General features: G+C 42.5%; 1 protein-coding gene across 1 annotated transcript in view; it reads right to left on the minus strand.

The window, feature by feature from the left end:
• Positions 1 to 24887, minus strand: part of mis18bp1 (MIS18 binding protein 1) — a 101378-nt gene that overhangs the window by 64891 nt on the left and 11600 nt on the right. Inside the window, exons 3-5 of the mRNA XM_086002923.1 lie at positions 6545 to 6703; positions 2953 to 3470; positions 1163 to 1239 (exon numbers count right to left, since the gene is read on the minus strand). Coding sequence (XP_085859049.1) covers positions 1163 to 1239; positions 2953 to 3470; positions 6545 to 6703 — 754 coding nt within the window. The remainder of the gene's footprint in view (positions 1 to 1162; positions 1240 to 2952; positions 3471 to 6544; positions 6704 to 24887) is intronic.

A 24887-nucleotide genomic window follows, 5' to 3' on the forward strand; every position in this document is an offset into this window, starting at 1 on the left:
ATAAACTGAATACACAAGTATAGTGCTTCTGGTGAAGTTACAGCGGTGGAGCAGGAGCAACTCTGAGGAAATTCCTTGGCAGTGTATCCTCTGACCTCGACTCCTTCAGTTTCTTTAGATGGAAACATTTCCCTAGTTTTACAGTATGTTGCAGATAAAAATGAGAAGTATTTTTGCCTAGAAAGTAAAAACATGCAACCTTTTGCTCCCCCAATGCTTCAGCTTATTAAATTAGTGTTTAGCTCATATAGCCAAGGAGGTCCCAGGTTCAATCCCAAAACACTAGTTAGGTCACAGCTAGAGTACTGCGTACAGTTCTGGTCACATTACAGGAAGGATGTGATTGCACTAGAGAGGGTACAGAGGAGATTTACGAGGATGTTGCCAGGACTGGAGCATTTTAGTCATGAGGAAAGGTTGGATAGGCTGGGGTTGTTTTCTTTGGAGCAGAGGAGGCTGAGGGGAGACTTAGTTGAGGTGTATAAAATTATAAGGGGCCTAGATAGAGTGGATAGGAAGGACCTGCTTCCCTTAGCAGAGAGGTCAATAACCAGGGGGCATAGATTTAAAGTAATTGGTGGAAGGATTAGAGAGGAATTGAGGAAAAATGTTTTCACCCAACGGGCGATGGGGGTCTGGAACTCACTGCCTGAAAGGGTGGTAGAGGCAGAAACCCTCATCGCATTGAAAAGTACTGGGATGTGCACTTGAAGTGCTGTAACCTACAAGGCTATGGACCAAGAGGTGGAAAGTGGGATTAAGCTGGATAACTCTTCTTTAGTCGGCACAGACACGATAGGCCGAATGGCCTCCTTCGGTGCCATAAATTTCTATGATTCTATGACTATGTTAACTGATCTCAACTTGGCAGTAGGAGTGCTAAAATTGGCATCACCACCCTGGGATTAGGGAAAATTGGCTATAATATCTAGTCCTGATTGGTATAATAATGACTTCCTTCTGGCTGTCAAGTGGAGACATGCTGTGACACCCTTTTTTATTGAATAACCTGCTGACAATCAATATCTGGGCTCACATATGGAGAGTGGCCACGAGTAAGGCACTTCAGGACAGGGGAGGGAGAAAAGCTGGTGATAAAAAAAGGGGCCAAGCCCTCTTCAAAATGCATGTTTTGTTTTGTCTCTAAAGCAAAGGAAGTTACCTTTTTCCTTCAACACAAATCTCATTGCTGCTTTTTATTTGCTGGATGATCCATTTAGAGAGAGTAATCTTCCTTTCCTATATATTTAAAGAAAGCAAGTGTAATTATAAAAGTTATTAAAGAATCTATCACAAAAGTAATTGCCAACCAGATAATAAAGATTCTTAAATAATCAAGTTATTGAGAGCTTAGAGTTCTCCTCTAAGAGGCACCCACCAATGAATTATCGACTGATCTACAGCTGCTGGTGGGGCCGACTTCTAATGGCTACTAATATTTTACACATTTTGTAGGTCACCAGTTAATCAATGTCTATCTCTAGTACTCCTCTTGAAGAATCTAGTATCTCCATCCAGAAAGGTCCTGACGATTTCATACTATAACATGGATCTCAGAGAACAGGACTAGAGTGCTTAAATGAGTGGCTACCAATAGTGGTATGAAATGTTGAGCTGTGCTCAATTTTGCTCTATGTAAGCAGACGCTTGGTCTTTCCTATTCATATGATAAAGGAGGATAATTTAAAGGTGATATAATCTTTAACATAAATTACTCTCTATTTAACACACCTCATTCCTTCTGGACTTATTTGGAGATATTTGCTTTGCAGGGTTACACATATTATTTGAGTAGCTCCTTTCTTTTATAGGGTTCCTGTACTGAAATGGGAAATCTTAACTCGCATACAACCAGGATGTTGTTAAACTTTAACACTGGGAGGTTAAAAAAAACTATAGCTGCTGGTAATCTGGAACAAAAACAGAAAATGCTGGAAACACTCAGCAGGTCAAGCAACTCTTCTGTTCTCGCCAAGAATGCTGCCTGACCGGCTGAGTATTTCTAGCATTTTCTGTTTCTAATAATGGGATTTTGATTGCTTATTTTCTTTCCCCACTTCTCACTGTTGATCGATGCTCAGTTACCTTAGCTACAAACTGGGTGTATAGGTGAGGACAACATTAGGGCTCAACTGTCCCAGAGTTGAATGGCTTGCCAGTGTTCACCATCTAGCCTCACACATTAAAATGGCCATTTGAGCAAAGGTCCAGAGCCCATAAAACCATAACCTTCAGGAAAATATTTGGGGGAGGGACAAAACGATTTAAGCTGTGCTCACCATTCCGACTTTTGTTGCACTCTGGCAGAGTAAAAAACATTGGCTAAAGAGTGTAATGTGTGATCTATTCACCAGTCTCTAATCTATCCTTGCAGAGGAACCAAGAGCAAGTCTCTCTTGGTAAAGCAGATCACAATGGTGGTGTTCCTCCAGAGACATACTGAGCAGCCACAGCTCAATGTTTAAAAAAAATGATATTTTGATGCAAAAGGATTGTTCTTTACAGAAGGTACTGTTATGCAGCAGAAAACTTAGCAATCTGATGAAGTGCACTGAAAGTGCTTCAGTTGGAGGTATAACAATGAGCAGTGCTTAGAACTACTTATCACTTGATGTTTCCCAATGGCTAATAACAAAGTTTAACACTATAGTCTTGCTCAATATTTAATCGATTACATATATTCCAATGGCACATTGAGCGCTATATAATTTTTCATTTATGAATCTTAAACTAGTGAACTTGAATTTTGTCTAAAATTCTGTAATTGCAAAACCCTAAACGCTGTTTCATTAAAAGTGCATATATTGCTAGAATATTTAATCTGTTATACCAATGCCCAATGAATTGTAAGCACCTCAACAATTACCATCTACAACAGTGCATAAAAATTCTCAAAAATAAATGCATATATTTATGTAGACAATTGACAATTTGTATGTTTATTTTGCTTACCAATTTGCTTTTGGTACTATCAACATCATCAGGCTTTGATTTTGCAATTTCTGCTTGTTTTCGAGGTATACTGATCTTCGGTGATCTCAGCAAGATAGTACACAACTCCTTACACTCTTCAAAACCATTAGCAGCTTTTTCAGAGTGCTTATATCCTGTTTGCATTATTCCTTTATCTGGATGGACAAGGTGTTGCAAAGAGGTAGCACTCAAATCTATGATGTTCTGCATTTCATTTCCTGTGCAGTTGGTATAGATACTGGCAGAAACTGAATTTGCTGTGTTTAGTGCTGTGTCCTGAGACCTTTCATCATCACCATCATTGCCATGATCAGTATCCGCTTTCAGAGAAAGAGTGTTCCAATTTTCAACTTTTTTGACAGTGCTATCAGCATTGGATATCCTCATAGTTTTCTGCAGAGCTTCTATATTTTCTGTGGGCTGATAAGTGTTTAGTTTATTTGACACTCTTGATGTTGAAACTGATGCTCCATGTTGGTCACCGTGTAGCAATCCCACTATTATCCAAAGTATGAAAATCATTAGACACTAGGGCAAACAGATGGAGGATACAGTAAAACCTCAAAAAAAAACACCAAATGTCTGCTATTAAAATAACTAGGCTTAAGCACAATACATACCCAGGAGTAAATTGTATCTCACTGTGCTGAGTAAGACTAAGAGAGATTTGTGAGGCATTGACAATCATTATAAGACGACATTGGACATGGGGAATACTAGCAAATTGGAAACAGACTAACGTGGTGCCCATATTCAAAAAAGGTGACAAATCAAAGTTAGGCAACTACAAATTCATTAATCTTACTGCAATCCTCTGTAAAATAGTGGAATCTATCAGGTGTAACAGCCATCATGGATTCAGAAGGAGAAAATCCTGCCTGACCAACCTCCTTGACGTTTTTGACAAATTAGCACTTCAATTGGTAATCCCTGCAACATCCACACACACACAACACAATAGCAAAATACTGCAGATGCTGGAAATCTGAAATAACAACAGAAAATGCTGGAACACTCAGCAGGTCAGGCAGCATCTGTGGAGAAAGAAAAACAGAACTAACGTTTCAGGTCTGTGACCTTTCGTCAGAGCTGGAAAAAGTTAGAGATGTAACAGATTTTTAAGTAAGTGTAAGGGCAGGGAAAGGGGGGAGGGGAGGAAAGAACAAAAGGGAAGGTCGGTGATAGGATAGAAGGCAGGAGAGATTAAAAGACAAAAGGGATGATGGTGTAAGACAACAGGAGATGGTAATGGGACAAGTTAAGAAACAAAAGATGGATCTAGATGAAGTGCACATGGCAATGGCAGAATCAACAACAGCTGCCATGTGAGAAAAAATAAATTTTAAAAAATAGTGGCCGAGGTTATGATCTGAAACTGTTGAACTCGATGTTGAGTCCAGAAGGCTGTTAAGGTGCCTAATCGAAAGATGAGGTGCTGTTCCTCGAGCTTACGTTGAGCTTTGTTGGAACAGTATAAGAGGCCGATTTTTAATCCCTACAACATGTTGTACTTAAATTTCCAGAAGGAATTTGACAAAATTTCACAAAAGGCTATTAATTAAACTCAAAACATTAGACTCAAGATAGATCTTGAGAATGGATAAGAAATTGGCTGAAGGGCAGAAAACAACTGGTACTTATTAGAAAAATTATCTTAGGGTGAGGGAAATACTGAGGGGTTGCCACAGAGATCGGAGTTGGGACCATAACTGTTTCTAATTTACATCAATGATTTGGACTGAGAAACCCAATGCAAATTGGTCAAATTTGCAGATGTTGCCAAACTAGGAGGAGCAGTGAAATCAAAGGAGACAGCTCAGAACTGAGAGAATGAGCTGGACAAAACATGTAAGTAGCTAGATAAATAGCAGATAAAGTTTAATACAGGCAAATGTAAAGTACTACATACAGGAATCCAAAGTGGGTAATACATGTACTCCATGCATGGTGTTGAAAAGACCTAGGAGAGTCTTAGTAGACTTGTTACTCAAAACATCTAACCAATGCAGAGCAGTCATCAGCAAAGCCAACATAATGTTACATTATATAGGCTAATCAATGGAACAGAAGTTACAAGTCATTGGATATGAAGGGCACAACAGAAGGATATTCAATCTGAAGGTTAAAAACAAATAAAATAGTCATCACAAAGAAATGAGTCCAATTGATGATGCACAAAGATCAAGTAGTAATAATACTACTTTTTGTGCCAATGTTCTCCCCTTACAAAGGAGCAGACCTCTTGCTGGCCACTGTCCCATGGTTGCAGGTCAATACACATACATTTCCAGCAGGGATTACTGAACAATTAGGAGCAGGAACGTAGCCAATTTTCCCTCCCTAATGTACTAAAATAATACAATGATATAACCCAACTTCTAAGGGAGCTCGTCAATCTCCAATGCTGATTTTGTTTCCCTTCTATATGTTTACCTCTCCTGTTCATGACCCTGATTTTGCTGTGCATTTAAAAAAAATTCTGGCCGGTCTCATGCAGGGAAATCCCGTTGCCATCCAACTAATTCATCTGCTCACGCCTTTACATCTGGAACACACTCAAGGGAATCGCTGGTGCCCCCTGGCACATTGACAGGCTGCACTTGTTGCAGGACTAGATGGAGGGTGGTGTACTTAACCACCCAGTTTAAAAAGAAAATGGAAACAGATAAACTAGATGATTTTATATCAATTAGTCTCATCCAGGAAGTACAATAGCTGCTAGACTATAATAAGAGGTAACATTAGTGAATAGTTAGGATGATATGGCCTAATCAGGGACTGTAAACATGGATTGGTAAGGAATGGGTCATGCTTGACTTGTTAATTAAATTATTCAAGGAAATTAGCTAGCATATATAGACAAAGGGAATATAGTGAGTGCTAGCCTAGGCGCAGTGGTAACTCTTGCCTTCAAGTCAGAAGGTTGAGAGTTCAAGCCCTACTCCAGAGACTTGAGCACATAATCTAGGTTGACAGTACAGTGCTAAGGGAGTTCTGTACTTGAGGTGCAGTCTTCAGATGAGATGTTAAACCAAGTCTTCCCGCTCAGGTGGCCCTCAAAGATCCCATGGCACGAATGGAAGAGAAGCTGGGGAGTTCTTGGTGTCCTGGCCAAAATTTATCCCTCAACCTATATAACTAAAACAGGTTATCTGGTCATTTATCTCATTGCTGTTTGTGGAACTTTGCTGTAGGCAAATTGCCTGCTCGATTCCCTTACAACAGTGACTACACACATGGGAGATTTGTTGTGAAGATTAAAGCCCAGTATTAAAGGTAAAGTGGAATCATGGATAGAGAGATGATTGAAGGATAGAAAACAGTAGGATAGTAGGATTGCACATTTTGTCTGTTTTAATTTTTTTTTACATATCCAACTTGGGTGAGCTGGTGTAATCACTTTATGGCTTGAAATTAATATTTAACCAAAAATAGTGCTACAGAAAGCAGTTATGCACAAAAAATAGGTTCCATCTTTCAATGAGGAAATTAAGGGTTGGGTCAAATTTAACACCACAATTGAATGGAAACATCAAAACCAGATAACAGAAATAACAGCAACTGACTGTACCTTTATGTTCTGAAAGTTTAACTGAAGCTAATGGTGAGCGTTGATTGCCTAATCCAACCTCTTGTTTCATTTGTAAAAAGATTTTGGCTGGGGATTGTTTCATCACAGGAACATGGTTCTTCCTTTGTGAAATGTGGCATCCACCTGGCAGAGTGGGGACTACAATAAACCACAAGTTTACATTAGACATTTGCAAAAAATGCAGATGTATTAAACACACATACATAACATTGGATATTACTGTGTATACAGTTGATTCAAAATAAACCGATAGGCAAACATAGATCTCCAAAACAAATAATAAAGGATGACCCAAAGTGTCAGTGTTCAACATATGGTCTGTATCAAGCCCGTTTCTTCTATTAAATGCACAAGGCTGATTTCAACTATGGTTAGTTTCATTGGGAGCTGAAATTAACTAGTTGAAATAAGCTCTGTGCGCTTCACACTATTACAGTAGTTGAATATCTGAGCTACAGCTTTTAAAAAATAAACATGACTCATTCCTGAGAACTAGATATGGAACAATCAATTCTTTAGTTCAGGGATTGTAAAGAGATCAAGCTAAATCTGTCCCATTTTTAAGGCCAGGGGATGGATGGCAATGAGGACAATTGCTGGTGAAGGGGTTTACATTTTTTTTGAGGTGTGGAGTGTTTGTGCACGGATCTAACCTTTATTTTGCATGGGCAATGCTACATTTTTGTGCAGGAGCAGTTAGTTCACTTTTTTTATCTATAGGGTCTTGCATTTTTTGTGTAAGGGGGCTTGAATTATCTGAACAAAAGGCTTCACATTTCTGCAAAACTGTGCAGCTCACTCACTGGGTTATCTAGTCGCCAGCTGCAGAAAATTGGACAACTCTGATCTAAAGGCCTGGAGGGTTCACCTGGGAAATTTTGCCATATTGAAAAAGTACTAGCCTTGAATTCCACCTATTTAAATTGAGAGGGCCCATTGATTGTTGGGATTGACTCCCAATTCTTAAGACAGTTACACTACACAATTTGCGTTGATGTCAAATGGTTTCAGCTTTATATTGATGCAAACTGTATGGTGTTGTTCACAGAATCATACAGCACAGAAGGAGGCCATTCAGCCCATCATGCCTGTGCCGGCTCTTTGGTAGATCTATTCAATTAATCCCACTCTCCTGCTCTTTCCCCATAGCTCTGTAAATTTTTTCCCTTCAAGTATTTATCGAGTTCTCTTTTGAATGTTACTATTGAATCTGCTTCCACCACCCTTTCAGGCAGTGCATTTCAGATCACAGAACACAAAAAATGTTTCCTCGTGTCGCCTCTGCTTCTTTCATCAATCACCTTAAATCAGTGCCCTCTGGTTACCGGCCCTTCTGCCACTGGAAACAGGTTTTTCTTATTTAATCCATCAAAACCATTCATGCTTTTGAACACCTCTATCAAATCTTCTCTTAACCTTCTCTGCTCCAAGGAGAACAACCCCAGCTTCCCCAGTCTCTCCACATAACTGAAGTCCCTCATCCTTTGTACCATTCGGGTAAACCTCTTCTGCATCCTCGCTTCCAAGATCTTGACATCCTTTCTAAAACGTGTGGTGCCCAGAATTGAACACAATGCTCCAGCTGAGGCCTCACCAGTGCTATACAAAGCTTTAGCATAACTTCCTTGCTTTTGTCCTCTATTAATAAAGCCAAGGATCCCATCTGCTTTTTTAACAGCCTTCTCAACTTGTCCTGCCACTTTTGATTTGTGTACATACCCTCCCAGGTCTCTCTGTTCGTGCACCCCCTTTAAAATTGTACCATTTCGTTCATATTGCCTATCCTCATTCTTCCTATCAAAATGTATACCTTCACACTTCTCCACGTTAAATTTCATCTGCCCCATGTCTGCCCATTTAACCAGTCTGTCTATGTCCTCCTGAAGTCTGTTACTATCCTCCTCATTGTTTACTACATTACTGAGTTTTGTATCATCTGCAAACTTTAAAATTAGGCCCTGTCCAGGTCATTAATATATATCAAAAAGTAGTGGTCCTAATACAGCCCCTGGGGAACACTACTGTATACTTCCCTCTAGTCTGAAAAACAACCATTCACTACTACTCTCTGCTTTCTGTCCATTAGCCAATTTTGTATCCAAGCTACTACTGTCCCTTTAATCCCATGGGCTTTAATTTTGCTAACAAGTCTATTATGCGGTACTTCGTTAAACGTCTTTTCAAAGTCCATATACCCAACATAAACCGCACTACCCTCATCAACCCTCACTGTTTACTTCAAAGAACTCGATCAAGTTAGTCAAACACGATTTGCCTTTAACAAATCCATGCTGACTTTCATTTATTAATCCATACTTTTCCAAATGCCATTTATTTTTGTCCCAGATTATTGTCTCTAAAAGTTTCTCCACCACTGACATCAGGCTGACTGGCCTATAGTTGCTGGGTTTATCCCTTGCTTCTTTTTTTAAACAGGGGTGTTACATTTGCAATCCTCCAGTCCTCTGGAACCACCCCATATCCAAGGAGGATTGGAAGATTGGGGCCAGAGCCTCCACAATTTCCACCCTTATTTCCCTCAGTAACCTAGGATGCATCATATCCAGACCGGGTGTCTTTTCTACTTGAAGGCTGTCAATCTTGTCATATCTATTTTTATGCTATCCAATATCACTACTGCCTCCTCCTTTACTGCAACATTTGACAGAATCCGCTTCTGTAGTGAAGACAGATGCAAAGTACTCATCAGGAACTCAGCCATGCCCTCTGCCTCCACAAGATCTCCTTTTTGGTCCCTAATTGGCCTCATCCTTCCTTTGACAACCCTTCTACTATTTATGTGTTTATAAAAGACTTTCACACAGGATCTACAGCACAGAAACAGGCCATTCGACCCAACCAGTCTATGCTAATGTTTATGCTCCACTCGAGCCTCCTCTCGTCTTTCATCTAACCCTATCAACATAACCCTCTATTCCCTTCTCCCTCATATGCTTATCTAACTGCCCTTTAAATGCATCCATACTATTCGCTTCAACTACTCCCTGTGGTAGCGAGTTCCATATTCTCACCACTCTCTGGGTAAAGATGTTTCTTCTGAATTTCCTATTTGATTTCTTGGTGACTATCTTATATTGATGGCCTCTAGTTTTGCTCTTCCCCACAAATGGAAACTCTTATCTATTTTATCAAAACCTTTCATGATTTTAAAGACCTCTATAAGGTCACCCCTCAGCCTTCTCTTTTCAAGAGAAAAGAGACCTAGCCTGTTCATCCTTTCCTGATATGTATACCCTCGCATTTCTGGTATCATCCTTGTAAATCTTCTCTGCACCCTCTCCAGTGCCTCTATATCCTTTTTATAATATGGCGACCAGAATTGCACATAGTACTCTAAGTGTGGTCTAACCAAGGTTCAATACAGGTTTAGCATAACTTCACTACTTTTCAATTTTATCCCTCCAGAAAGAAACCCTAGTGCTTGGTTTGCTTTTAGTAATTTGTGTATTTGTACTCCTAGATCATTTTGCTCCTCTACCCCATTTAGATTCTTATTTTCCAAGTAATATGTGTCCTCCCTATTTTTCTTGCCAAAATGTAATACCTCACATTTATCTGTTGAATTTCATTTGCCAATTATATGCCCATTCTGCAAGTTTATTAATGTCTTCTTGTAATTTGTTGCAGTCCTCCTCAGTATTGACTATCACCCCTAATTTGGTGTCGTCTGCAAATTTAGAAATTGTTTTTGATTCCGAAATGTAATTCGTTAATGTAAATTGTGAACAACCGTGGTCCCAGCACTGATCCTTGTGGAACACCACTTCCTGCCTCTGCCACTCTGAATAGCTACCCTTTACATAGGATATACGGCACAGAAACAGGCCATTCGGCCCAATCAGTAAATGCCGGTGTTTATGCTCCACTCGAGCCCCTTCCCACCTTTCCTCATCTAAATCTATCAGCATAACCCTCTATTCCCTTCTCCCTCATATGCTTGTCCAGCCTGCCCTTAAATGCATCTATACTATTCGCTTCAACCACTCCCTCTGCTAGCGAGTTCCACATTCCCACCACTCTTTGGGTAAAGAAGTTTCTTCTGAATTCCCTATTGGATTTCTTGGTGACTATCTTATATTGATGGTCTCTAGTTATCCTCTTCCCCACAAGTGGAAACATTCTCTATCAAAATTTTACAGAATTTTAAAGACCTCCACAGGAAACTCTCTTTTAACCGGCACCTAAATATCTGGAAATCTCTCTTAACCGGCAAAATTCAGGAGTAGGTTCAGGTAAGTTTTACTATATATTAGTGGCCGTGTAACCGGGGTTCCTGGATCTGTGGCCGTGTAACCGGGGTTCCTGCACCTGTGGCCATGCAACAGGGACTCCTGGACCTGTGGCCGTGTAACCGGGGTTCCTGGATCTGTGGCCGTGTAACCAGGGTTCCTGCACCTGTGGCCGTGTAACCAGGGTTCCTGCACCTGTGGCCATGCAACAGGGACCCCTGGATCTGTGGCCGTGTAACCGGGGTTCCTGCACCTGTGGCCATGCAACAGGGACTCCTGGATCTGTGGCCGTGTAACCAGGGTTCCTGCACCTGTGGCCATGCAACAGGGACCCCTGGATCTGTGGCCGTGTAACCGGGGTTCCTGCACCTGTGGCCATGCAACAGGGACCCCTGGATCTGTGGCCGTGTAACCAGGGTTCCTGCACCTGTGGCCATGCAACAGGGACTCCTGGATCTGTGGCCGTGTAACCAGGGTTCCTGCACCTGTGGCCATGCAACAGGGACTCCTGGATCTGTGGCCGTGTAACCGGGGTTCCTGCACCTGTGGCCGTGCAACAGGGACTCCTGCACAAGTGCCGTGTAACCGGGGCTCCTGCACCTGTGGCCGTGTACCGGGCTCTCGTACCTTGGTAAGTATACCTTTCTGTAATCCGGACTTTTTGATCAACCGGCACCACGCCGGTCCCGGATAAAATAAGAGTTTCCTGTATTAGGTCACCCCTCAGCCTTCTTTATTCCAAGAGAAAAGAGACCCAGTCTGTTCATCCTTTCCTGATATGTATACCCTCGCATTTCTGGTATCATCCTTGTAAATCCGCCAGTACTCTGGCACTACACCCTTTTCTAACGAATTACTAAATATGTATAGTAATGCCTCGGCTATTGCTTCCCTAGAGTTTAAAAAAAATGCGCGGATGTAATCCACCCGGACCAGGGATTTTATCCTCTTTGAGTTTCATTAGTTTATTTAGTATATCTCCTCGTTTTATTTTAAATGCAGTTAACTCACTAACTTAATCTCATCATCCAATGTCATCACCACCTGTTCTATCTTCATGGTAAATACTGCAGCAAAGTAATTATTTAATATCTCTGCCATCTCTCTATTGCTGACTGTGGTATTATCCTTTTCATCCCTTAGTGGCCCTATTCCAATCCCTACCTTCCTTTTTTTATTTAGATGCCTGTAAAATATTTTACTATTTTGTTTTATGTTCCTTGATAATTTAATTTCATAGTTCCTCTTTGCCTTCCTAATTTTTTTTGACTTCTCTCCTAATCCTTTCATATTCTCCCTTATCATGCTCTCTCTTGCTGCCCATGTACTTAATGTATACCTTTTTCCTTACCCTTAATTTTTCCTTCATCCATGGTGTTTCATTAGTGTTTAGCTTGTTCTTGTTTATTAGTGGAATATATTTTTCCTGGACTCTGATGAACACCGTTTTAAATGTTTCCCATTGCTGTTCTACAACATTGTTTGCCAATACTGTTGTCCATTTTATTTTCCCAAGTGCTATTCTTAGCCCCTCAAAATCAGCTTTTCTCCAATCTATTACCCTGGTCTTTCTCATACCTATGTCCTTCTCAATTATTATCTTAAAGCGTATTATATTATGGTCACTGTAGCCTAGATGTTCCCCTACTTTTACTTCATTCCCCATTACTAGATCCAATAGCGAATCTTCCCTTGTTGGGCTTTTTACATACTGGGTTAGAAAGGAGTCCTGTACACATTGTAGGAACTCCATTCCCTTATCCCCTTTACCTACCTCTTCTGTCCAATTAATATCTGGGTAGTTGAAATCCCCCATGATTATTATTCTATTTTTTAAATCTAATTTCCCTAATTTGTTTGCGTATTTCTTCCTCCACCTCCCTTCCACTATTAGCTGGTCTGTAGACTACCCCTATTAGTGTGATTAATCCTTTATTATCTTTTATCTCTATCCACATGGATTCTATTTGTCTCGCTGATAGCTGTATCACTTTTTTCTACTGTCATTATGTTATCCCCAATAGGTACAGCTACTCCACCTCCCTTTCCCCCCCACTCTATCTTTTCTAAATATGTTACACCCTGCAATGTTTAATTCCCAGTCCTGATTTTTCTGTAGCCATGTCTCAGTAATCCCTACTGTGTCTGGTTCCTCGCAACGTAGGATTGCCTCCAGCTCCCCTGTTTTATTACGGACACTGTGTGCATTACTGTACAGGCAGATTAACTCATTTTTAATAGCAGTTCCTCTCACTTTATTTTTAACCATCTTTTTAAACTCCTGTTCTATAACTCTATTTATGCCCTGGCCATCAATGTCCTCCCTTACTTTACTCTTTCCTATGCTTTCCTTTCCTGTTTTGTTTGTATTTAGGCTGGTTTCGTTTCTTGTAGATCCCTCCCCCCGTCTTACTAGTTTAAAGCCTTTGCCACCTCCCTATTTACCCTTTCCGCTAGGACACGGGACCCATCCCGGTTCAGGTGGAGCCTGTCCCATCGGTACAGCTCCTTTCTGTCCCAGTACTGGTGCCAGTGTCCCATGAAAAGGAACCCCTCCTTCCCAAACCAGCTCTTCAGCCACGTGTTAATTCTCCTGACCTGACTGTTTCTATGCTAATTTACACGTGGCTCAGGCAATAATGCAGAGATTATTACCCTCGAGGTTCTGCTTTTTAATTTAGCTCCCAAATCCTGATGCTCCCTCAGCAGGACCTCCTCCCTGTTCTTACCTAAGTCGTTTGTTCCGACATGGACCACGACAACTGGATTTACACCCTTCCTTTCCAAATTCCTCTCCAGCCACCACGAGATATCCCTTACCCTGGCACCGGGGTAGGCAACACACCCTTCGGGGTTCTCATTCCTGGCTGCAGAAATCGCTATCTAACCCCCTAATTATAGAATCCCCTATCACTACCACATTTCTATTCTGCTCTCCATCCCCCCCTCGCCCCCCTTGGACAGCCTTCTGAGCCACGGTGCCTTGGTCTGCATTGTGGCTGTCCTCCCCGTAGTCTTTCCCCTTGTCCTCACATGTAGCGAGTACATTGTACCTATTGCACAGGACCAGTGTCTGTGGGACCTCCTTCTCAACTTCTCCTAAATCCCCACTACCCGGCTCCCTAACAGTCACACCTTCCCTTTCCTGAACCTGTGCTTTCCTCTGGGGTGTGACAGTATTCTGGATAAAACTGTCCAGAAGTTCCTCCCCGTCCTTTATGTTTCGGAGTGTTTCTAACTCGCACTCCAGCTCAATGACTCTGAGCTGGAGTGACTGAAGGCAGAGACATTTCTTGCACAAATTCCCACTTACTAGTCCTGACACATAGCCTGCCCTTTCATCTCTAGGCTTTATTTATTTGCTTATTTAATTAGTTAATACATATAGACTGGGCTAACCAAATTAGTAACAATACTGTGGAGCAGGAATTCCTAGAGTGTATACGGGATGGTTTCCTGGACCAATATGTCGAGGAAACAACAAGAGATCAGGCCATCTTAGACTGGGTATTATGTAATGAGAAAGGATTAATTAGCAATCTTGTTGTGCGAGGCCCCTTGGGGAGGAGCGATCATAATATGATAAAATTCTTCATTAAAATGAAGAGTGAAGTAGTTGACTCAGAGACTAGGGTCCAGAATTTAAATAAAGGAAACTACGATGGTAAAAAATATTTTTTTTTTAAATGGCGGCGCGCATGGACGCAGCGGCTTTGTCTCTCCCGAGACTGAGCGTTTTTACCCTCTTTCTGAGTCTCTTCTGGACTCTGCTAATGCGGGAATTGAGGGCAGACCTACTGTACAGCCGGCAGACGCTCCTCGATATCGGGGCCGACTGCGTGCGGCTCACACTCGGCGCCGTCGATCTGCCTCCCGACATCGCCCGACCCCCGGGACCAGCGTGGCGTCCTTCCCCAGCCGGAAGTCGGCGCAGACAACGCAAGCAGAAGCGGGGTAAGAGGGCCAGAATCCAAAATAGGCTGAAGAGGGCCCCACACAAACCCTCCCTCCCAAGTATTTTGCTGGCCAACGTCAGGTCACTAGAAAATAAAATGGATGAGATCAAACTTGATCTCTCCTCACAGAAAAGGACAAAGGAATGCTGTGCCATGATCTTCACAGAGACCTGGTTGAACAACGGCATCCCTGACACCACCATCCAGCTAGAAGGACGCACGGTCTTCCGCGCCGACAGAACTGCAGACTCCGGTAAGAGCAAGGGAGGCGGTTTGTGCATTTACACTAACAATGCCTGGTGCACTAACACGGACATAATCGATAGATCCTGTTCGGCTGATTTGGAATTCCACATGGTAAGGTGCAGACCCTTCTACCTGCCTCGGGAATTCACGGCTGTTATCATCACTGCGGTCTACATCCCACCACACGCTAATGCCAAACTAGCACTGAAGGACCTCTACAGGGCCATCAGCGAACAACAAACTGCGCACCCAGACGGAGCTTTTATCGTCGCGGGGGACTTCAATCACATAAACCTAAAATCTGTACTACCGAAATTCCACCAGAATGTTTCCTGCCCCACAAGAGGGGAGAACACACTGGACCAAGTCTACACGAGCATTGTAGATGCTTATAAGGCCATTCCCTGCCCCCACCTTGGGAAGTCTGACCACCTCTCCCTGTTTCTAGCCCCGGCATACAAACCGCTCATCAAAAGAGTGAGAACATCAGTGAGATCAAAGTATGGCCAGAGGGGGCAGTCTCGGAGCTTCAGGATTGCTTCGAATGCACTGATTGGGGCATGTTTGCCCATAATGACATCGAGGAATACGCATCCACAGTGCTATTCTACATTAACAGTTGCGTCAGGACATACCCCAACCAGAAACCCTGGATGAACGGAGAGGTCCGCTTGCTGTTGAAAGCACGCGACGCAGCAGCTTACAGTGCAGCTAGGACCAACCTAAAAAAGGGTATCAGGACTGCCAAAAGGAAACAGACACTGCGGATAGAGGATCATTTCCACAACAACTCGGACCCCTGGCGCATGTGGCAAGGCATCCAGTCCATCACTGACTACAAGAGTAAAAACACCAGCCCCCCGGTTAGCGATGCCTCCCTTCCGGAGGAGCTTAACAACTTCTATGCTCGGACGGGGACAACAGGGAGCTGGCTACCAAAGCCTTGCCACCCCCCGGAAGACCAGGTGCTCACTCTGTCGACCTCCGACGTAAGGGGTGTTCTACGCGGAGTGAACACACGAAAGGCTGCTGGACCTGATAGCATCCCTGGACGGGTACTCAAGGAATGTGATCAGCTGGCTGATGTCTTCACCGCCATCTTCAATCTGTCACTGGCCCAGGCAGTAGTCCCTACATGCTTTAAGACCGCTACCATTATTCCTGTGCCAAAGCAAACGGCTGTGATGTGCCTGAACGACTATCGACCTGTCGCACTCACACCCATCATAATGAAGTGCTTCGAGAGACTGGTCCTGGCTCACATCAAAGCCAGTGTTCCCACCTCTCTTGACCAACACCAGTTTGCCTATCGTGCAAACAGATCAACGGAGGATGCAATCACAACTGCTCTACACTGAATCACTTAGATGGTAAAGAGACCTACATCAGAATGCTGTTCATAGACTACAGCTCAGCATTCAACACTATCGTCCCCAACAAGCTGGCCACCAAACTTCACACTCTTGGCCTGAACACTTCCCTCTGCAACTGGACCCTGGACTTCCTAACAAACAGACCCCAGTCTGTCAAATTAGGTAACCACACCTCCCCCCCCCCCCCCCCGACCCTGAACACGGGGGCCCCACAAGGATGTGTGCTGAGCCCCCTCCTCTACTCCCTCTTCACCCACGACTGTGTGGCTGTTCATGGTTCCAACACCATCATCAAGTTTGCGGATGATACCACGGTAGTAGGCCAGATCACCAACAACGATGAGTCAGCCTACAGGGAGGAGGTCCAGCATCTCGTGAAGTGGTGCGCCGGTAACAACCTGGCCCTTAACATCAAGAAAACCAAAGAAATCATTGTGGACTTCAGGAAGTCTAAAGGCGGAAGTCACACCCCCATCCACATCCATGGGGCTGTGGTGGAAAGGGTGGACAGCTTTAAGTTCCTTGGAGTCCACATCACGGAAGACCTCTCCTGGTCCCTCAATACCTCCTCTCTGGTGAAGAAGGCCCAGCAGCGCCTATATTTCCTGAAGGGATGTAACCTGTCGCCCCTGATCCTCTCTAACTTTTACCGCTGCACAATAGAGAGCATCCTGACGAACTGTATCACAGTATGGTATGGCAGCTGTAGCTACTATGACCGGAAAGCCCTGCAGCGGGTAGTCAAAACTGCCCAACGCATTACCGGCACCCGGCTACCGACCAGAGAGCACATATACCAGAAACGCTGTTTACGGAGGTCACGGACCATCATCAAAGACCCTACCCACCCCAGCCACAGTCTGTTCGCCCTCCTGCCATCTGGGAGACGCTACAGATGCATTCGCACCCAAACGACCAGATTTAGGAATAGCTTCTTTTCCAGGGCTGTCATCCTACTGAACTCCACAAATAAACTCTAAAGCCTGCACATCTGCCAATGCGCTTTATTATGGTTATGTTTATGTTAATGTATTACAAGCCAAATGAATGTTGAATGTTTAAATGTCTTAATCTAAATGTACACTCTCGGGAGCCGCAAGCCTACATTTCGTTGTACTGCACTTGTGCACTAACAATGACAATAAAGTTGATTATTATTATTATGAGGCACGAGTTGGCTAGGATGGATTGGGGAACCTTACTTAAAGGGTTGACGGTGGATAGGCAATGGCAAACATTTAAAGATCGCATGGATGAACTACAGAATTTGTTCATCCCAGTTTGGCATAAAAATAAAACAAAAAAGGTGACTCAACCGTGGCTAACAAGGGAAATTAGGGATAGCATAAGATCCAAAGAGAGGACATATAATTTGACCAGAAAAAGCAGCAAACCTGAGGATTGGGAGCAGTTTAGGATTCAGCAAAGGAGGACAAAAGGATTAATTAAGAGGGGGAAAATAGATTGAGAGAGTAAGCTTGCAGGGAACATAAAAACTGACTGTAAAAACTTCTATAGATATGTGAAGAGAAAAAGATTGGTGAAGTCAAGCGTAGGTCCCTTGCAGTCAGAATCAGGAGTATTTATAATGGGGAACAAAGAAATGGCAGACCAATTAAATACATACTTTGGTTCTGTCTTCACAAAGGAGGACACAAATAACCTCCCAGAGATGTCAGGAACATAGGGTCTAATGAGAGGGAGGAATTGAATGAAATTAGTATTTGTAGGGAAATGGTGTGAGGGAAATTGACGGGATTGAAGGGATAAATCCCCAGGGCCTGATAATCTACATCCTAGGGTACTTAAGGAAGTGGCCCTAGAAATAGTAGATGCATTGCTGGTCATCTTCCAAAATTCTATAGACTCTGGAACAGTTCCCATGGATTGGAGGATAGCTAATGTAACCCCACTATTTAAGAAGGGTAGTAGAGAGAAAACGGGGAATTATATTAAGTCATTATGGTAAGCATGACATCGGTAGTGAGGAAAATGCTAGAGTCAATTATAAAAGATGTAATAGCAGCGCACTTGGAAAACAGTGACAGGGTCGGACAAAGTCAACATGGATTTACAAAAGGTAAATCGTACTTGACTAATCTACTGGAATTTTTTGAGGATGTAACTGGTAGAATAGATAAGGGAGAACAAGTGGATGTGGTGTATTTGGACTTTCAGAAGGCTTTCGCTAAGGTCCCGCATAAGAGATTAGCGTGTAAAGTTAAAGCAGATGGGATTGGGGGTAAGGTACTGTCTTGGATAGAGAACTGGTTGGCAGACAGGAAGCAAAGAGTTGGAATAAACGTGTCTTTTTCCGAGTGGCAGGCAGTGACTAGTGGGGTACCGCAGGGATCGGTGCTAGGACCCCAGCTATTCACAATATATATATAAATGATCTAGACGAGGGAACTAGATGTAATATCTCCAAGTTTGCAGACGACACAAAGCTGGGTGGGCGTGTGTGCTGCAAGGAGGATGCAGAGAAACTCCAGTACGATTTGGACAGGTTGGGTGATTGGGCAGATGCATGGCAAATGCAGTATACTGTGGATAAATGCGAGGTTATCCACTTCGGTGGCAAAAACAGGAAGACAGATTATTATCTGAACGGCAATAGATTGGGAAAAGGGGAAGTGCAACGAGACCTGGGTGTCCTTGTGCACCAGTCGCTGAAGGTAAGCATGCAGGTGCAGCAGGCGGTTAAGAAGGCAAATGGTATGTTGGCCTTCCTAGCAAGAGGATTCGAGTACAGGAGCAAGGAAGTCTTGCTGCAGTTGTACAGGGCCTTGGTGAGACCACACCTTGAGTATTGGGTGTAGTTCTGGTCGCCTTATCTGAGGAAGGATGTTCTTGCCATGGAGAGAGTGCAGCGAAGATTCACCAGACTAATACCTGGGATGGCAGGAATGATGTATGAGGAGAGATTGGGTCGATTAGGCTTGTACTCGCTGGAGTTTAGAAGAATGAGAGGGGATCTCATTGAAACTTATAAAATTCTAACAGGACTAGACAGACTAGATGCAGGAAGGATGTTCCCGATGGCGGGGGAGTCCAGAACCAGGGGTCACAGTCTAAGGATAAGGGGTAAGCCATTTAGGATGGAGATGAGGAGGAATTTCTTCACCCAGAGAGTGGTGAACCTGTGGAATTCTCTGCCACACAGGGCAGTTGAGGCCAATTCATTAAATATATTCAAGAAGGAGTTGGATATATTTCTTGAGGCTAAAGGGATCAAGGGATATGGGGAAAAAGCAGGGACAGGGTACTGAATTTGGATGATGAGCCATGATCTCATTAAATGGCGGCGCAGGCTCGAGGAGCCGAATGGCCTACTCCTGCTCCTATTTTCTATGTTAAAGCTTTTAATCAAACAATTATTTAGTTATATTATTTAGTTTATCTAGTTAAGTTAATATTTAATAACGTAATATTTTGGGTTCCCTTTTACGTTAGCCGCTAATCTATTCTCATACTTGCTCTTTGACGCTTATTTCCTTTTTTTAGGTCGCCTCTGTACTTTCTATAGTCAGCTTGGTTCTCTACTGTATTATGAAGCTTCCAATTGTCATAAGCCTCCGTTTTCTGTTTCATTTTAACCTCTATATCTTTAGTCATCCAGAGAGCTCTAGCTTTGGATGCCCTTGCTTTTATTCCTGTGGGAATGTGTCTACCCTGTACCCAAAGCATCTTCTCTTTGAAGGCCTCCCATTGTTCAATTACTGTTTTGCCTACCAATTTTTGATTCCAATACACCTGGACATGATCTCTTTTCAACTCAGGAACATAGGAACAGGAGTAGGCCATTGAGCCCCTCGATCCTCTTCAGCCATTCAACAAGATCATGGCTGATCTGCGACCTAACTCCATATACCCACCATTGGCCCATATCCCTTAATACTTTTGGTTAACAAAAAGCTATCAATCTCAGATTTAAAATTAATAATTGACCTAGTATCAATTGCCATTTGTGAAAGACAGTTCCAAACTTCTACCATCCTTTGTGTGTAGAAGTGTTTCCTAATTTCACTCCTGAAAGGTCTGGCTCTAATTTTTAGACTATGCTCCCTAGTCCTGGAATCCCCAACCAGTGGAAATAGTTTCTCTCTATCTACTCTAGCTGTTCCCCATAATATCCTGAAAACTTCGATCAGATCATCCCATAACCATCTAAATTCTAGGGAATACAACCCTAATTTGTGTAATCTCTCCGCATAACTTAATTCTTGAAGTCCGGGTATCATTCTGGTAAACCTACGCTGCACTCCCTCCAAGGCCAATATATCCTGGTGCCCAGAGCTGCTCAGTACTCCAGGTGTGGTCTAACCAGGGTTTTGTACAGCTGCAGCATAAGTTCTACCACTTTGTATTCTAGTCCTCTAGATATAAAGGCCAGCATTCCATTAGTCTTTTTGATTATTTTTTGTATCTGCTCATGACATTTTAATGATCTATGTTCTGGACCCCCGAGTCTCTTTGGACCTCCAGTGTTTTTAGCTCTTCACCATTTAGAAAGTACCCTATTCTAACCTTTTTAGGTCCAAAGTGGATGACCTCACATTTGCCTACATTGAAATCCATTTGCCACAGTTTTGCCCATTCACTGAATCTATCAATATCTCTCTGTAATTTTATGCTTTCATCTACACTGCCTGCAATGCCGCCTATCTTTGTGTCATCGGCAAATTTGGATACGTGACTTTCTATACCATCATCTAAGTTAATAAATACTGTGAATAGTTGAAGCCCCAACACAGATCCCTGCAGGGCACCACTAGTCACATCCTGCCAATTTGCGTACCTACCCATTATCCCTACTGCCCGTCTCCTGCTGTTCAGCCAATTTCCGAACCAAGTCAATAATTTGCCCTCAATTCCGTGGGCTTCTACCTTAGTTAACAGTTTCATATGTGGGACTTTATCAAATGCCTTCTGGAAGTCCATATAAATCCACAGACATTCCCGTCTACTACTTTAGTCAGCTCCTCAAAAAATTTAATCAGCTTTGTCAGGCATGACCTACCTTTCACAAATCCATGCTGGCTCTCTCTGATCAACTGAAAATTTTTGAGGTGTTCAGTCACCCTATCCTTAATTATAGACTAGCAATTTCCCGACAACAGATGTTAGGCAAACTGGTCTGTAATTCCTTCATTTCCCTCTCTCGCCATTCTTAAATAGCGGAGTGACATGCGCAATTTTCCAATCTAAAGGAACGGTTCCTGAATTGAGAGAACTTTGGAAGATTATAGTTAGGGCATCTGTAATGTGCTCACCTACTTCCTTTAAAAGCCTGGGATGGAAACCATCTGGTCCTGGGGATTTGTCACTCTTTAGTGCCATTATTTTCTTCATTACTGTTATTTTAAGTTAGCCCTCCCTCAGTTAAGTATTTTTATGCTTGATTGTACCATGTCCTTTTACATAACTATTCTAAACCTGATGATATTATGATCACTGTTCCCCAAATGCTATTCCACTGAAACATGCATCACTCGCCCCACTTCATTCCCCAGAACTAGATCCAACACTGCTTCTTTCCTCGTTGGGTTGGAAAAACACTGGATCAAGGAATTTTAGGAATCCCACACCATCTTTGCCCTTTACATTGTACCTAACCTAATTTATATTAGGATAATTGAAGTCCCCATTATCACTACTCTTTAGTTCTTGCATCTTTCTGTAATTTGCCGGCAAATTTATTCCTCTATCTCCTTCCCACTATTTGGTGGCCTATAGTATACAACCAGTAATTCAGGCACAAAATTCCAAAGCTGACCAGGTTAGAGATGTCAACCTAGCTAAAAATGCAAAAGTGAGGGCTAAAGGTAATAAGATTGCTTTATATCTCCACTTACCAACAGAAACTCTAACAAAAAAAAACTCTGCCAACTCAAGAAAGTCAAAGACAGAACTTAAACTGAGTTATCAGATAACTTCAAATAAGAGTAGACTGTAGTTCATTGCAATCTGTTGTTGTTTCGCATGTCCCACAGATCTGATTGTTAAAATATACATTGTTAAAATAAACCAATGTATATTTTAATACATTATTGGTCATTGGGTTCCAGAGTCAAATCTCTATGTTCTCCCGTAACATCGACTACCTTCACCCTTGCTTCAGCCCATCTGCTGCCAAAACCTTCATTATGCCGTTGTCACACCCCGACTCGACCATTCCAATGCTCTCCCGTCCGGCCTCCTAGTTTCCACCCTTGATAAACTTCAACTCATCCAAAACTCTGCTACCCACATCCTAACCCACAAAACTCCTGCTCACCCATCACCCCTAGGATCGGAATTACATTGGCTCCCGGTCCCCCAATACCTCAAATTTAAAATTCTCATCCTCATGTTCAAAGCCCTCCAGGGCTTCACTCCTCACGAGTGTTCATCCAACTATGACCTCTTGTGCATACCCACTCTCCTTGTCCCACTATTGATGGCTGTGACTTCAGCCGTCTAGGCCCTAAGCTCTGGACTTTCCTCCCATAACCTCTCCTCCTTAAAACTTAGCTCTTTGACTAAGCTTTCAGTCACCCCTCCTAATATCTCCTTCTATGTTCGGTGTCAGTTTGTCTGATTAAGCGTCTTTGAAGTGCCGTGGGATGTTCTCCTACATTAAAGGTGCGATATAAATACAAGTTGCTGTTGTTATTCCCATCCAGCTCATGCTAGACAGCCAACCCACTCTATCCAATCCCAAGCCCTATGCCTTGGTAATTCTGCTCTCACCTATGCCTAGCCCCCTCCCATCACGCTCCCCCACAACATTTGTTTCTATATTCTGTTCCTTCCTTCACATCCAGACAGACATCAATTCAAGGTCAGAATCCGCTCCTAGGTCTTTGTGGGTGTAGGAGAATGAGATGTTGAGGGTGCATTGTGATGAACACAAGAACATTCAAAAGTACATTAATGTGGTCAATGAGGAATCTGGGGATAAGCATAGCTGTAGACACTAAATAAAACATAACAGCACAAAATTCTTTCAATATAATAGCGTAGTCTGAGAAAAGGTGAGAACCTTTAATGGATGGAAACAGGCGGAAACTAAAATGAAGATAATTGTATAGGCAACAATTCCTCCCAGTATTCACTAAGTCAGACACTAGCAACATACCCTCCATTGTCGATGACTTTTCAGTAGGATTAATGATCCTCATCAATGAGATGGAGGCCCTATAAACTGAAAGATTTTCAAACAGTCTCAAGGATGGATGGGATTTATCTTAAGATATTGAGACATAAAAAGTTAGAATTGAAAGCTGACGATTGTCCTGTTGAAGGAACTGAATGCTAGCGAGGTACTGGAGTTGGAAACAAGCTAAGGTGGAGCCTATTTTCAAACAGATGACAAAACAAACCATCGATGTTGCATTAATATGGGATAAAAGAAACAATCGTAAGTAAACTTGAGGATTACCTGAATGATAAGCTACTCAAAGCAGCCAACGTCATGTTAGTTTGGCTCAGTGGTAGCACTCTTGACTCAGAATCAGGTCGTGGATTCAAGCCCCACTCCAGTATTTGAGCATATAATCAGTGCAGTACTAAGGGAAAAGGTTAACTACCAAATCAGATTCACTGATTATTTCCTCATTACAGTTTGTGGGACCTTGCAGTGCATAAATTGGCTGCCATGTTTGCTTACATGACATGACTAAACTTCAAAAGTACACTGGTTACAAAGTGCATTGGAACATCGTGTGGACATTAAAGGCACACTATCTTAACATTGCTGCAAATCCAGGCTTTCTTGGTGTATCCTGGACTTCCAAAAGGTCATTGGCAAAGAGCCATATGGACGACTGCCAGTATATTTAAAGCAGTGGGAATTTAAAATAAATTCTCGGTATGGATAAGAAATTTGTGCATAGTACTTGTTAGGAAGTGATGTCAGTGGGGGTGGGAGGGAGCATCCTCCATAGATTTGTGTTTGGAATACTATTGTGTCTAATTTTCATTAACTTGGAGCAGAATCTCCAGCAAACTGGTCAAATTTGCCGACAATGCCAACCTTAAGGGGGCGGGTGGGAAGAGGAGGAGTTAGCCGAGGTGGAGTTAAATCTCCACAAGCAGTCAAAGGCCTCAAAAATGAGTTTGATATAATATGTAAGTAGCTTGCCAGTGTCAAATGAAATGTAATACTGATATGCAAGTATTACACATGGAAAGGAAAATATGTATTCTATGAACGGTGTCAAAATAGCTCAGGAAGTTGAAAGAAGTTCGTTGATATTACTACACTCAGTACGTAACACCACCAGCCACTGTGGAACAATAATCAACAAAACAAATATAAAACTCATTTTTGTTGCATTTAGGGTTTCAAGATCTTGTGGCATTACATTTCAAATTTGAAATGAAGTGTGCACTTTGGGGAAGCAGGTTACCTCAACTTCCCTCAGTATTGATTGCATTTGATTCTACTGACAGAATATCCAGAAACCCAGATCAGGGAATTTTTTAAAAATGGTTCAAACTGGACAGAAATAAG

Source organism: Somniosus microcephalus, chromosome 12, assembly GCF_052327205.1.
Source record: "Somniosus microcephalus isolate GS21.2 chromosome 12, FLI_Smic_1.0, whole genome shotgun sequence".
Lineage (NCBI taxonomy): Eukaryota > Metazoa > Chordata > Chondrichthyes > Squaliformes > Somniosidae > Somniosus > Somniosus microcephalus.